This window comes from Panthera leo, chromosome E1 (assembly GCF_018350215.1).
Source record: "Panthera leo isolate Ple1 chromosome E1, P.leo_Ple1_pat1.1, whole genome shotgun sequence".
NCBI lineage: Eukaryota > Metazoa > Chordata > Mammalia > Carnivora > Felidae > Panthera > Panthera leo.
The window spans coordinates 18,623,890-18,638,477 of NC_056692.1; the positions used below are offsets into that span (position 1 = coordinate 18,623,890).

General features: G+C 53.7%; 1 protein-coding gene across 2 annotated transcripts in view; it reads left to right on the forward strand.

The window, feature by feature from the left end:
• Window positions 1-13,238, forward strand: part of NOS2 (nitric oxide synthase 2) — a 37,959-nt gene extending 24,721 nt beyond the window's left edge. For both annotated transcript variants that reach the window (XM_042914677.1, XM_042914678.1), the window contains exons 15-26: window positions 1,063-1,112; window positions 1,510-1,684; window positions 2,453-2,585; window positions 3,584-3,662; window positions 4,438-4,619; window positions 6,719-6,882; window positions 7,854-8,061; window positions 9,835-9,922; window positions 10,377-10,498; window positions 10,808-10,956; window positions 11,869-12,063; window positions 12,634-13,238. In XM_042914677.1, coding sequence (XP_042770611.1) covers window positions 1,063-1,112; window positions 1,510-1,684; window positions 2,453-2,585; window positions 3,584-3,662; window positions 4,438-4,619; window positions 6,719-6,882; window positions 7,854-8,061; window positions 9,835-9,922; window positions 10,377-10,498; window positions 10,808-10,956; window positions 11,869-12,063; window positions 12,634-12,753 — 1,665 coding nt within the window. In that variant the 3' untranslated portion in view covers window positions 12,754-13,238. The remainder of the gene's footprint in view (window positions 1-1,062; window positions 1,113-1,509; window positions 1,685-2,452; window positions 2,586-3,583; window positions 3,663-4,437; window positions 4,620-6,718; window positions 6,883-7,853; window positions 8,062-9,834; window positions 9,923-10,376; window positions 10,499-10,807; window positions 10,957-11,868; window positions 12,064-12,633) is intronic.
• Window positions 13,239-14,588: the final 1,350 nt, after the last annotated feature.

Below are 14,588 nucleotides of genomic sequence, written 5' to 3' on the forward strand. Positions count from 1 at the left end.
GTGAGCGCTTGGATCCCTGTGGGCTGCCCGAGTGCCAGCCATTTGCCTGCCTCCTTTATAACTGTCACCATATGTATGTGACGCCTTTCCTGTGACATGATCTATACTTTTAAGTAAATTGACCCACCTTTTTAAACTCAAAAATTCATGCTAATTTTTTAAAATGTTTATTTACTTATTTTTGAGAGAGAGAGAGAGAGAGAGAGAGAGAGAGAGAACACAGGGGAGGCGCAGAGAGAGAGACAGACGTACGTACAGAATCTGAAGCGGGCTCCAGACTCTGAGCTGTCAGCCCAGAGCCCGATGCGGGGCTCAAACTCGTGAACCGTGAGATCGTGACCTGAGCTGAAATCAGACGCCTAACCTACTGGGCCACCCTGGCACCCCTCAAAAATTCATGTTTAAAGGAAACTTTCTATCACTCCCACGAATGGAAGGCCAACAAAAAGTAAACCCAATGAAAGCCAAACAAAGTTCTTGAACTTTAACTGGGTACTGTTGCCTGACCGTGGCTTGCTTTGTTTTTTGAAATGAGTAGTAGGCAAAGATTAGAGGACTTCGGGCTCCCATAGCCCCAAGCGAAGACACTCCCTGGTTTTCATAAAGATAAGAATAGTAACTGAAACAGGAATAATTTTTTTAAATTTACAGAAAAGAGTACTTTCTTACCATGTGATTTGATGCCATTGCTGCTGGGTCACATTCTGCCTAAAATAATCTTCAGTCCCTTGGAAATCAGGGTAATCTTAGAGAGTATGGGACCGGTTGTCATTATTACCAGGTTCCAAAAAGGAAGAGAGGCTCGTGCCCCATGAGGAGACCCTCTGGAGATGCCGTGCTGTAAGGGAGGTCCTCCTCTACCAGAGCTGGATGGGGCTGGGCTGTTCTAGGTCCCCCACCAAGGGTCAAGCCCACATGAGTTGCTAAGACTGAACTTGTCCCTGAGCCCCAGCCAGCTGGCCCCACACTTCCATTTGTGGATCTTGAACCACATGTGGCCAGATATGGCCAGTACTTATACTAATCTCATCCTGAGAAGTCTGTGGTTCTTTCTCTTTCTAGAAACTGAAAAAATCCCTCTTCATGCTGAAAGAGCTTACCAACAAGTTCAGGTAAGGCTTTTCCCCACACCCACTTGTCCAAGCCCTACCTTATGAACCTAGAGTCTGGGTGCCAGGGAGGAAACTGGTTGTGTATAAGGGGGTCTTCTCCAAGATATCCAGGCACAGAGACATCCTTGTCCTCAGCATATGTCGAGGGTCAAGTCAGGGAAACCAAGTCCCTCTCATAGGTCTGCCTCTCATAGGTCCCTCAAGCGTGGGATTGGTCACAGGAGTTGGTGACAAGGCTTGGGAGCTAGGGAGGACCAGAAGGGGGCGTGCGCTGGCCGGTCCTGTGCCCAGCTGCGGGGGGAGTGTCTGAGGCTGGCCTTACGGGGCCACTAATGCTACGTGATGCTTGCGTGGCTGGGCTCACCCCAGTCTCCACGTGTGTGTCCTCCTCGGGCAGGTATGCCGTGTTCGGCCTCGGCTCCAGTATGTACCCTCAGTTCTGTGCCTTTGCTCATGACATCGACCAGAAGCTGTCCCATCTGGGGGCCTCTCAGCTTGCCCCAACAGGGGAAGGGGACGAGCTCAGTGGACAGGAGGAAGCCTTCCGCAGCTGGGCCGTGCAAACCTTCAAGGTCAGTTCTTAGCTGGAGCTGCCCCCCGGCCCGGACAGGGATGCCACAGCCCACTCATGTCCAGGACACCTCACGCCGGCCATCCTGGATGGCGTGACTCCTGCCTGGTCCTGTAGGCATGGTCCTAGGTGTGGCCTGAAGGCTCAGGTCACTGCTGCTTTCCCTCTACCCCTCAGAACTCCACTTTAAGCATGTGCCCCCAGATGGGGGAAGATGGCTGAGACACCCCCCTGCCCTTAGGGAGCTTCGGTTTAAGATCTTTCCCCCTCTAATTATTCAGGTCACCTCTTGACGACTTTGTCTTGTTTCAGTCTCCCAGCCACAGAGAGCCTGGGGACAGGGACCATGTGGTTGAGTCCTCTGGACCTGTGTCAGAATCTCAGTAGGGCTTTGCTGCCTGTGGCCGCACCCCCCCACCCCCACCCCCGATTTTAGAGAACTCCACATTCGAACAGTGTTTCACCCAGCGGTGGCACTTAGAGCACCTGGTTCCCAGGCCCACGCCGCCTCCACGTGACCCCACACCAGGAACAGGGGGGTAATCAAATCTCATGGTGTGGGCATGAGGATAATATGAAAACAATAGCAACGACGTGCCAAGCCTGGCTGCCTCTTCGAGTGCACACAGCAGCCCAGTCAGATCCGTGTACGTAGTAATTACTGGCAGCACTTAACTGATCTGTAAGGACCTACAAAATGGTGGCCCCGATGGTGGTGACGATGTCGAAGAGGAGGACCATGATGATGGTCTGCCCCATCTTCTTCCAGGCAGCCTGTGAGACGTTCGATGTGCGAGGCAAGCACCGCATTCAGATCCCCAAGCTCTACACCTCCAATGTGACCTGGGACCCGCACCACTACAGGCTCGTGCGGGACTCACAGCCTCTGGACCTCAACAAAGGTACCTGCTGGGCTTGTGGCCCTTCCTGCTGGGATGGCGGTCTCTGACGCCAGAGTCTGTGCTCGAGGAGGCCACTAGGACCCTCTGAACGGAGGCAGCTGGCCTAGGGATTCCAGGCCTCTCCCTCTTGTTGCAGCCGAGAGCCTGCTGGGGTGCAGGACTGGAGAGCTTGCTTCATCTCTGAGGAAGCCTATTCCGGGAGGAATCCCTGGGAGGGTGACAGAAAGGGGAGTCAGCGCCAACTGAGGGCCTCCTGTGTGCCAGGCACTGTGCTGGGCTTCTCACCCACGCCACTCTAAGTGACCCTGACACTCATCTTGTAAGAAGGGCATAAAGACCAGGGCTCCTGGCTGGCTCAGTTGGTAGGGCATCTGATGCTTGATCTCTGGGTTGTGAGTTCGAGCCCCATGTTAGGTGTGGAGGTGACTTAAAAAACAAAATACGACGGGCACAAAGACACTGAAGTTTGGGGAGGTGAAGCAAGTTGCTAGCATGTGGCCAGGCTGGGATTTGAGCCCCAGCCGTCCAGTTCTGACAGAAGCCAATTATTGTATTATAAACCACATCTTGTAGAAGTAGTCCCAGGCTGCCGTCCGTGAACTCTTGATGGTGCCTTCTTGACGCTGTGCCTCCGTGATTCCTCTTTTCTTGTACCATGAGTACAGTAGCCCTGTAGGTTCCTGCATGTTTAGGACACCCCTGGCTTCAGCTATGCTCTCCTGCAGATACCAGGCTATGGGGATGGCCTAGAAATCCCCACCTTTGGGCACCTCATGCACTTCCCAGCGCTTAGCAGCACAGCTACCCTCTGTCAAACCAAGGGTCTTTATTTGTGATTCAGAAACAACAGGGAAAAAGAAAGGACAGAAAACCCCCCTGCCATCACAGCGGGACACCCCAAGGGTAGTGTCCAGGGATAACTGACTCAAATACATGGAGGCTGCCCCCACCAACACTTAAGAGACACTTTGCCATTTTTTCCTCTCTGTCCCCCACAGCCCTCGGCAGTATGCACGCCAAGAACGTGTTCACCATGAGGCTCAAATCACAGCGGAATCTCCAGAGTGCGAAATCCAGGTAAGGGAGACTGCAGGCCTGCTTGAGTGATGACCCACAAATTTAATTTAATGAAGGGAAGACCAGAGCAAGTCAGTCTTTGAAAGGAGAGAAGTGTCCACTGGTAATAGCAACGATGACTTTGTCGGGACCAGCTTGACCGGTAACGCCTGTGACCTCCATCGCCTCTCGGTCTGGTCTCCTTTAACCATGGGCCAGTTTCCCAGCTTGACAACTAGGCACCTGCTCTACCAACCTGTCCTTTGTCACTAAAGCCTTTCACCAAAGGTGCAGGGCAAGAGAAACTCAAACCATTTGGCTCTTTCTTAAGAACTTTCAGGAAAACTTTTGGCAGGGAAGGACATTTCCCTGCCAGGAGAAACGAGTATTCTGGATTCCCTGTAGGTTGTCTGTGCTGTCCTCCCTCCCCCTCCCCATTCATTAGGAAAACCAGGCTTTGTTCCGATAAGAACCAGATTTGTGCTGGGGACAAGAAGGATTTTTTTCCTAATGCTGACTATCTCCCAAGGGGATGCATTCTTTAGGTGGAGGGTGTGGTCAAGCCTGTGCGGCTCAGGACTGTCATGTGGGGAGGGTGCAGCCCACCCTCTCCCCACAGAGAAGCCCCAGGCCCTCCTGAGCACCCCAGCCTCAGGGGCTGTGGGTGACCCATGCTCATGGAACTGGGCAGGAAAATGAAAGAAGGGCACATTTCCTAGGGAAGCTGGCCCGGCCATCAGGACCTCTGGAGGAAATCCTGGTGGCGTCACCAGAGGCTTCTCTTTCCCTTTTCCAGCCGCACCACCCTCCTGGTGGAGCTCTCCTGTGAGGACAGCCACCGGCTGAGCTACCTGCCTGGAGAGCACCTCGGGGTTTTCCCAGGCAACCAGCTGGCTCTGGTAAAAGGCATCTTGGAGCGAGTGGTGGACGGCCCTGCACCCCACCAACCGGTGCACCTGGAGACCCTCAGCGAGAGCGGTGAGCACTTGCACGGTGGCCCCAGCATCCCCCCAGCAACCTCCCCAACTCTGCTGGTGGGCTGGTCCCACGCCCGCGCTGTGGGCAGTTAGCCCTGTCCTCCCTGCTGAGTGGGTGGGCCGCCCAAGCCCATACTCGTGCAGCTTTGCCAATGGAAGGGACGCTTCTTTGGGACTATCTGTCCAACCCCAGAGACTGGGGAGTCTTTTTCCCTTCGTTCTTTTGCTCACCCAGCCACTTTTTTTGTTCATTGATGGGTTCATTTATTTTTCCATTGAGATTTCAACCGGTCACATCCATATACCAGGCAGGCCCTGGGCTACAAAAATGAATGAGGCTCAATGTCTGCATTCAGAAAGCTCACTACCGAGTACAGGAGGCAGATAGGCAAGAATATTCATCACCGTCATCATCCTCATCCTCATCCTCATCATAACAGTAGCAGCTGGCATTTGTTGGGTAATTACTAGATGCCAGCATTTTACATGCCCTGTCTCTTCAGTCCCCACAGTAGTCATGTGTGTGCAGTTTGCCTGATGACGTAATGGAGAAATGTGGGAACAGTGTAAAAATGCTGCGCTTTGAAGGTTCAAGTCCCTGATCCATCACTTCCTAGCTATGTGACCTTGGGCATAGGAGTTAACCTCTCGAGGCTTTATTTCTTGTCTCTAAAATGAAGACAAAGGAGCTGCCCTTGTAAGGTTGTAGTAAGACCAGATGATTAGGTGCAAATGCCCCCTTCACCACAGTTCCTGGCACCGAATAAATGCAGAAGCAGAGGGATGTCCATTCCCTACAGGCTGTGAACATCTGTCCAGAGCTCAGAGAAGGAGTTTAATGTGCCCTGAAAGTGTCCCTGGATCCCAAAGTTCATAACCTCCTTGCACTTTCATGGCATTCTGATTTCACACTGCTTACCCATCGAAGGCCTCACTTATCCCCACCGTACCCGGATGATGGGCAGCGGCAGACTGTGGGTGGCAGGGAGAGTGAGTCTCCTCCTGGTCATCCTCACCTGGGAGAGGACGCTGTCCTAGGGAGGGTCGGGAGCACCCCCTTCCCCTGCTAGGGTGAGGCCCAGTCTGTGTGGTCAGCACAGCACGGGGTGGGGGACAGGTACTAGGAGAGATAAACTAATGAAATCAACACTTGCAAGCCTCCTAGCCCATAGGAATGGCCCTCTGGCCTGAGTGACAATCAGACCTCCAAAGAACGTGTGCCCCTAAAGAGAGTGGCTACAATAGGAAAAGGAGGGGCAGAGAAGCAAAGTGTGGCATTGTCCCCCACTGTCCAGGAGAATGTCTTGTGATGCAGGAAGACAGATGTGTAGTTCTTCAGGCCTTGGGTCTAGATGAAATAACATAGTACGAATATTTTTACCTAATATTTATTGAACATGTATGTGCCCAACACCATACTATTACACGTACAGTATACCATTCAATGGTCATACAAATCCAGCGAGACAGGTTTTGTTATTGCATTCGTTTTATAGAGACAGAACCCAAGGTTGTGTTCAGTCACCTCGCTAGTAAGTGGGGAGCCAGAGTTTGAACCCATGTGTACTGGCTCCAGGGTCCACACTATGACGGCCCTGCATACTGCCTCTTGGGACTCCTTGGGACTTGCCACTTTACTTTGATTTGCTGTTCACCCAGTACCTCTTGGTATAGCCCCAGGGGACTGAAGTCATGGGCTTTTCTGTAAATGCATAACTGGCCTCAGGGGTGTACATCAGTCTTTGGTGAATTTAGTTACTGTGAGTCTGTAGTTCACCTATGGTTGTTTTGCTAAAGTGCAGATCTGAACCAGAGAGGGACTGAACTCTGGTGCATAGTTAAGTTTTCAGGATTGTGCTAACTTGGGTACCCTTTAGAGAGCTGTTGATCAGCCTTCCATGGCAGCCCTAACTCTGAGCACCACTTTCTTGCATGTGAATTGGGCACGTGAGCACTTTCGCTGTTCCTGAAGGCAGAAATTCAGTGTCTTCTCTCCCTGCAGCTGGAGGGTGGAGGGTGTTTTCCCCAGAGGCCTCATCACCCTTCAGGAAACCTAAACGGGGCCTTTTTGCCATCCTGACTCCTACTTTCCCTATCCAGGAAGCTACTGGGTCAGAGACAAGCGGCTGCCCCCGTGCTCGCTCAGCCAGGCCCTCACCTACTTCCTGGATATCACCACCCCCCCAACCCAGCTGCTGCTCCGCAAATTGGCACAGCTGGCCACAGAAGAGGCAGAGAGGCAGAGGCTGGAGATCCTGTGCCAGGTGAAGGTTGGGGCTGGTGGGTGAAGGAAGGGCAGGGCGGATGAGGGGAGCCAGAACCCAGAGCTAGTGTTTAACCTCCAAGGGGAAATCCTACCTAGCTTCCCAGAGTGAGACTTGTCAAAAGCTGGTGTGAAGTATGTACCCCCTCCATCCCATCACTAGGACACAGTTGCTTTGAGTGATCTTAATTTTTCTTAGTGTCTGCAGGACACCACCTAAGATAAGATAAGATAAGATAAGATAAGATAAGAGGCTAGAAAAGGGGAGCCATTATTGTCTTAGCTTTGTATATTCCCAAAACCTGGAATAAGTCTGAAACTTAGGAAGTGCTGGAGGACGGATGGTGAGGATGAATGGATAAATAGACACAGTAACGGGTAGTTGAGTTAATAAATTAATGAGAGGATGCATTAACTCACTGACAACTTTCTAGGCCCATGCCTTTGCAAAGGCACCGGATGGCATTATTACCATCGTGTTTATCGCTAATTATCTTGATTCCCAGCACCTCCACTGCACTGTACTAACTTGGCACATGTTCTTGCATTTAAGTCTCTCGATATCCCCATGAAATAGATGATGCCATCCTCGTTTCACAAAGGTTAAGTGATTGGGACAAGATCCCACAGCTGGTAAGGGCGTCCAGTCAAGATTTGAACCCAGGTGTGTATGATTCCAGAGCTCTGTCCACAATTAGATTACAATAAAAATTTGACTCCTGCCCACCAGGAGCCGACGGTGGAGTTCTAAGCACACAAATCAGGTTAATGCTACTCACTGACCTGAGTTCTTCCAGGAAGGAACGATTTTCTCTCCAGCTTGGTAGTCTCAGCACCCTGGACAGCGCCTGGCACTTGGAAATGTTTGTTGAGGGTGTGAATGAGTGAATGAATGAATGCTGGATTGTGACAGCCTTCTGCCTCCGGGTGGGGCAAGTGCCAGAAGTCACTCACACTGCCCTTGGCTTTCAGCCCTCAGAGTACAACAAATGGAAGTTCACCAATAGCCCCACATTCCTGGAGGTACTGGAGGACTTCCCATCCCTGCGGGTGTCTGCTGGCTTCCTGCTCTCCCAGCTGCCTATTCTGAAACCCCGGTACTACTCCATCAGCTCCTCCAGGGCCTGTGCACCCACGGAGGTCCACCTCACTGTGGCTGTGCTCGCCTACCGCACCCGAGGTGAGGCTGGGCAGGGGCTTTGGAGCAGTCCAGCTCTGCTGTTTACTGGGCGGTCGTCCAACATCTCTGAACTGTGGTCTCCTCGGCAGTTAAAAACCCACTCCCCAGGGGAGCCTGGGTGGCTCAGTCAGTTGAGCGTCTGGCTCTTGATTTCGGCTCAGGTCATGATCTCACAGTTTGTGGGTTCAAGCCCGACATTAAGGTGCCGGCGTGGAGCCTGTTTAGGATTCTCTCTCCCTCCTTCTCTGTCTCTCTCTCTCTCTGCCTCTCCCCCACTCATGCTTTCGCTGTCTCTCAAAATAAGTAAACTTTCAAAAACCCCTACCTCCCAGAGTGTTAATAGCAATAGGAGGTGTGTGGGAGAGATTACTACGAACCAGGCACTGAACTCACCCTTTTGTATATGTATTATCGGTAACCGTATGAGATGGGGACTGTTTGCATTTTACAGGTGAGGAAACTGAGGCACAGAGAGGTTAAGCCACAAAGTCATACTGTTAGCAAATAGAGAACTGAGGTTCAAACCCAAGCAGTCTGACTGCTGAGTCTTCCCTTCTTCACTCTACTGCCCTACTACTGTTGGGACAACTTAATGAGATCAAATGTAGAAAGCACCCAATACTGCCCAGTGATTCTTCATTTCCTGATAGTCTAGCCTGGGTACAGGGGTGATTATGCCTTGATTGTTCACTCAGTCATTCACTTATTCAGCGATGGTTATTTCATATCCATCTATGCTTGGCATGGTGGTGGATGTGGGAACACAACACGTAGCTTCTTCCCTCATGGAGCGTCCCATCTAGAGGGGGCAGTGAAGAGAGACTCATAGTGATGGACAGTTGTCATTATGCAGGGTGCTCTGAGGGCAGAGGGTAGAGGATGGGCTAACATAGACTGGAAGGTCCAAAACCTTGTCTACTTGGACTTGGGCCTCTGTGCTGGGTAAACTGTACCCTGTAACTGAGCATTGCCTGGGTTGGTAAAGCCAGGTAAAAAGCATAGTCACACGGTTTCTAAACACTGGGCAGAGACTCTGTCTGCTCTGTTCGAGAACATCTACACAGGCCAAGTCTCAGTCCTCAGGCAGGGAGAGGGAAGGTGGGGACACCTTGTGAGAGCAAGATTCCATCCAGAGGAAAAAAGGGACTTTTCAAGTTGGTTGGAATAGCTTTAAATGCTGGGCCTTTGGGAAGGGAATGTAAACCAGAGAAAGTAGGGGTTTCCACAGGCCCAGGAGGGGCCGCTTGGGAAGACAGTGAGATATCACAGCAGAGCAGAATGCTCAGGGGGCTGTCTGTCACCCAGGGTTCCTACCAGCAAGGGGTTTACCTCATGAAGACACTGTGGGGCAGTGACTGTGGCCACCCTTCAGGGTCACTTTGTGCTATATCATCAGAGCTGAGTGATGGGCTGGGAGGGTCCCTGGAGAAACTCTTGGAAGGAGCATTGGAGTAGGAGTCAGGAAACCTGAGCTGTGGCCTCATTTTACTGCTACCTGAGTGACCTTGTACAAGTCACTTTCCTTCTCTGAGACTCTTTCTGCAGTGGCAAAGGGGAGAGTCTTGCAAACTCTCTAAGTGCGTTTCAGTTTTCCCCAGCTCTGGCTGCATAGAGGGCAGACCGCAGGACCGGGAGAACTGCCCCCTCACTAAAGCCCACAGAGTGCCTCAGCAGACACTTCCAGGAGGCTCGTTGGTGTGGGAAGAGCCTCTGGGACAATTCACCCCTAGGGTGTGGGGAATGATGTTGGTCATGTCTGTGTTGTCCTTGCAGATGGCCAAGGTCCCTTGCACCACGGCGTCTGCAGCACATGGCTCAGCAGCCTGAAGCCCCAAGACCCAGTACCCTGCTTTGTGAGAAGGTAAACAGGCCCTCCACTCTGTCCCTGGTGGGACCACTGGCCCCTGGGAGTTCTGGTTTGAAGGGGAGTGATCTGGGACTTAGGTACCATGCTGGGCCCCATGGCCCATGAAGAAGGCATTGGGGTCCCCCTGGGCCTCTCCATTCTATCCCTGGCAATAAAGCGTAGCCAGATCTCCAGCAGAGACAGAGATGACAGCAGTCGGGGTGGGGATCTAGAGAACAATGAGTTTCAGGCCTTTTTCAAAAGGAGCTCAGGGCGAGGAGATGGTGTGCCAAGGCAGGGGAAATGAGGCAGCCTACAGGACTTGGGAAATCACATTTGAGCTCATTGTCTCCTCCACCCTCACAACACCACCGCCCCCAGCTGCACCCCCAGTTCCCCAGCCCCGGTCCAGTGTGTGCATCCATCTCAGGGTGTCTGAGGACTGGGCCTCTTGATCTGTTCCCTTTAGTGCCGGCGGCTTCCAGCTCCCTGAGGACCCTTCCCAACCTTGCATCCTCATTGGGCCTGGCACAGGCATCGCCCCCTTCCGCAGCTTCTGGCAGCAGCGGCTCCATGATGCCGAGCACAAAGGTACAGTTAGAGGGTTTCCGGCAGGCGGGGAGGGGACACCAGGTGGCCTGGCATCTCTCCAGGAGTAGGGCGGCAGTGACTGGAGAGTTGTGCCACCGCCCACAGACATTTCCTTGCCCTTCTCCCATTTGCCTCAGCCTGTGTGGACAAGTGATCTGAATGCCCTGGGCCTCATTTTCCTCATCTGTAAAGTGGGGATAATACTAGCTAGGATAGCTGTGGGCGTGAAATGAGAATTCAGGTCGGTTGCCGGGCTCCGCGGGCCCTCTGGTGGCCACCCTGGTAACTGGAGCCTGCTGGGTCTCACAGGGCTCCGGGGCAGCCGCATGACCCTGGTGTTCGGGTGCCGCCGCCCGGATGAGGACCACCTCTATCGGGAGGAGATGTTGGAGATGGCCCAGAAGGGGGTGCTGCATGAGGTTCACACAGCCTACTCTCGCCTGCCTGGCCAGCCCAAGGTAAATGCGGCAGCTGCCCGTGCAGTGGGTGGGACATTAAAAGCACAGTCTGGTGGGTGCCGTGGCTCCCCGCGAGGAGCCCCTTGCTCTTGGAGCCTTCGTCTCAGCTCTAAAAGGGAGGTGGTTACACAACCATCAAAGCGATGCTGTGAAGCTATCATGTTCACTCTGTCAGGAGAAGAGAGGGCCCCCGGGACATTCAGGACAAAGCAGGTCACCTGGTAGGTTAGACCCAGTGCCCAGCTGACTAAAAGTGCTCCCTTCAGATACACAGCTGCCTGGGAAGAAGTGTTCCGTGCTGGCTTTATGCCCAAACACCATGCCCCGGTGACGGTCTCTGCTGCCCTGGGGAGTCGGGACAGACCCTTGCCTCAGCCCCTGTGAATTTGTTCTAGCCACGGTGCTCTGTGTCCAGTGCTAGGGTCACTGGGCATCTTGTGTGGAATGAGAGCAGAGACTCCTAGGTTTCTGTATAACTGGGGAGCCCAGGGTTCTGTGCCCTGCTCTGAATTACAATGGGGATTCCGTGAACTCTGCCCTGAGAAGCTCCCTTTACTGGGGTGTAGGCAGGTGGGCCTCAGAGCCCAGGCAGGGGAAGTGGCTTGATAGATGCCTCTCTGAAGCATGGTGAATTCAAAGTAAATGCAGGAGCCTTACTGAATTGTCAGCTTCTTGAGGGCAGGGCTGAGGGGTCAACATTCCTCTCTCTGGCCCCAGCCCAGGCCAGAGCTGGGCGGGATGCAAGGGCACCTCCTTATCCTGAGCCTGATCCCTAGGCAAGGTCCCGGCTGGGCGGGTCCTCACCCTGCAGCCCAGCATGTCCCCTCACTGCCTCCCCCTGGCCAGCAGACCTGACTGCACGCTTCACCCCCAGAAGCAGGGGCCTGGACCCACCACGTCCTCTGGTTTCAGGTCTATGTTCAAGACATCCTGAGGCAGCAGCTGGCCAGCGAGGTGCTCCGTGTGCTCCATGAGGAGCAAGGCCACCTTTATGTCTGTGGGGATGTGCGTATGGCCCGGGATGTGACCCAAACCCTGAAGCACCTCCTGGCCGCCAAGCTGAGCCTGAGCGAGGAGCAGGTGGAGGACTATTTCTTCCAACTTAAGGTACGGTGGCTGGTGTGTGGGTCAGGAGTGCAGATCAAGGACACGGGCAAGGGAATCAGGACTAGGAGAGTCAGGCTCAGAACAGTCCTGCACCTCAAAAGAATCCTAGAGGTGACTGGAGGTCAGAGCGAGATGGGCTGTTAAAAGGCCTGGCCGCGCATCCTGGTCTGGTTGCTCAGTTAGACAAAGGCAACACGTTGCTTTATGACAAGACTTCTCAGGGCCGCTAATGTGCTGTGTGTCGTGACTCCTCAAGGAGAGAAAGGATACAGCATTTCCCAAACGTGTCTATCTCAGAGCCCACATTTCCCGGGGCGTCTTGTGGGACAAGAACGAGGCAGGCTGGGACAGCGGGTTGGGTGGTTCACACCAGCGCAGGTGCTGATGGGAGGTAGAGCCTAAGTGGGATTCAAGTGTGCCCTAAGCATGGCAGTTGTGAAGGCAGATGGCTCATGAGTGTATGTGTGGTAAGGAAGCCAGGGGAGCCCCAGGGGCTCGTCCTAGCCTGGACCTGATGAATGGGAGGCGGCTGGACCAGCAGAGCTGACACGCTGGCCTGGTTTCCCTTAGAGCCAGAAGCGCTATCATGAAGACATCTTTGGTGCTGTATTTCCCTACGAGGTGAAAAAGGATGGGGCAGCAAGGCAGCCCAGCGATCCCAGAGTTCCAGCGGCCCTCGGGACAAGTTAAAGTCGCTGCCACAGAACTTAATGATGGAGCCAACTCCCGATTATCTGAGGTCACAGGGCCCGGAGAGATGGAAGGAAATCATAGCCCGGAGCCTCACGTCTTAGTTCCCCAGCTCCTTCCCCGCCAAACCCTATACTTGACCTGCTGCCGGCTAGCAGCCTGGACCGAGTGGAACCTCTGGTCTCCCTTGAGCCCACCCTTCCCGGATAATGGAGAGTTGGGGCTTCCTGGGTCCCTTGAAGACTAAAGCTGCCGTGCCGGGCTCACCTGGTGGGTGACAAGGATGAACCTTCTTCTGATTGCACCACTTTACGTGACCACCAGAAGGCGCTGTCGCGCCACCCTGTATTTAGCTCCCCACTGTACAGTTATTTATGCCTCTGTATTTAAAAAAAACAACCTCCAGCCTTAAGGGCCGCTCGGGCCGTCCCTGTATGACTCCTGGATGGAGATATTTATATGGAATACATTTTATTTTAACCACATTGTACGTGAGTGTGGGTGTTCTGTAGGGAAAGCCACTCCATCACACAGAGTTGGGGACTGGTGGGTGGCACAGCCTGGACAAAAATCCCCCTCAGAGGGACATGCTGGTTTGACCACGCCACCTCTCAGAAATGGCCACCAGGTATGAGGCAGAACGTGGAGTTTTGTGCCCATCTGAAGACCTGTGATGGGGGCGAGGAAGCAAGATCACCCGTGGGGCGTGGGCGGTGACTCACGGGGCATGTCTCACACGGGGTGTGTCGGGGATGCACTGCTGCCTGTGGTACCAACCCCTTGGTGAAGGCCTCGCCCACAATCCCTTTCTAGAAGGTGGCTGTGTTTTGCTCTGGGCTCGCCTGTTTCATGAGAGTTTGGCCAATAATAATTTGGCACCTGGGTGACAAAGCAGGTGAGGTGGGACTGTGCCAAAGCCGTGGCAGTGAGTGAAGGACACATGTCTTCCACGGGGAAGACTTCTTCAGGGACTGAGCCTTATTCTCTTAGAATAAGGAAGGAACTTGGGTGTCCTGGGGGACCCAGCCACTTGGCTCTTGGTTTTGGCTCAGGGGATGATCTCACAGCTTTGTGGGTTCAAGCCCCACATCGGGCTCTGCGCTGGCAGCACGGAGCCTGCTTGAAGTTCTCTCTCTCTCTCTGCCCCTCTCGACTTGCTCTCAAAAAATAAATAAACTTAAAAAAAAAAAAAAATAAGGAAGGAACTTAGCCAGGGGCCGAGGGGTGTGGGAAAATCCAGCTCCCAGCTTGGATTTGGCCTTTGCTTCATTGGTTCCTGGGCTCACTTCTCCCCTCCCCCTACTCAGATGGGGTGAGAATGGGACAAAAGGGCACCCCAGCCCCCAGTGTCCCAGCAACGCACCTGAACAACGTGGTCGAGAATGTGGTCACCTAGACCAGTGCCTGTCCCCTCAGAGATGCACGCAAACCACCGGTGTCTTGTCACAACACAGACCGATTCTGGAAGTCTGCGGTGGGCCTGGGTTCTGCCTTCCTAATAAGCTCCCGGCTGCCGCCGGTGCTGCTGGTCTGAGGCCGATGCTCTGAGCCCCAGCCCGGTTCCAGAAGCACTGGATTCTTGATGGAGTCAGCAGGCTAAGTTGGCATCATGTGGGCACAGAACCGGCCTTCCTGCGCCGGCCCAGTGGCTGGTAGGGAGCCCCCCCCCACACTGAGCCACTCTCCCCACTGTACCCTAACCCCGAACGCTGGGACCCACAGTGGAACGACACAGGTGTCCACTTGAGTCAGCTTCTCCTGAGACCACACCCGCCACCTCCTCCCACTGGGACACAGGGGGCTGATAAGCCATCTGGCCTTCTGGCCCAGCCCTT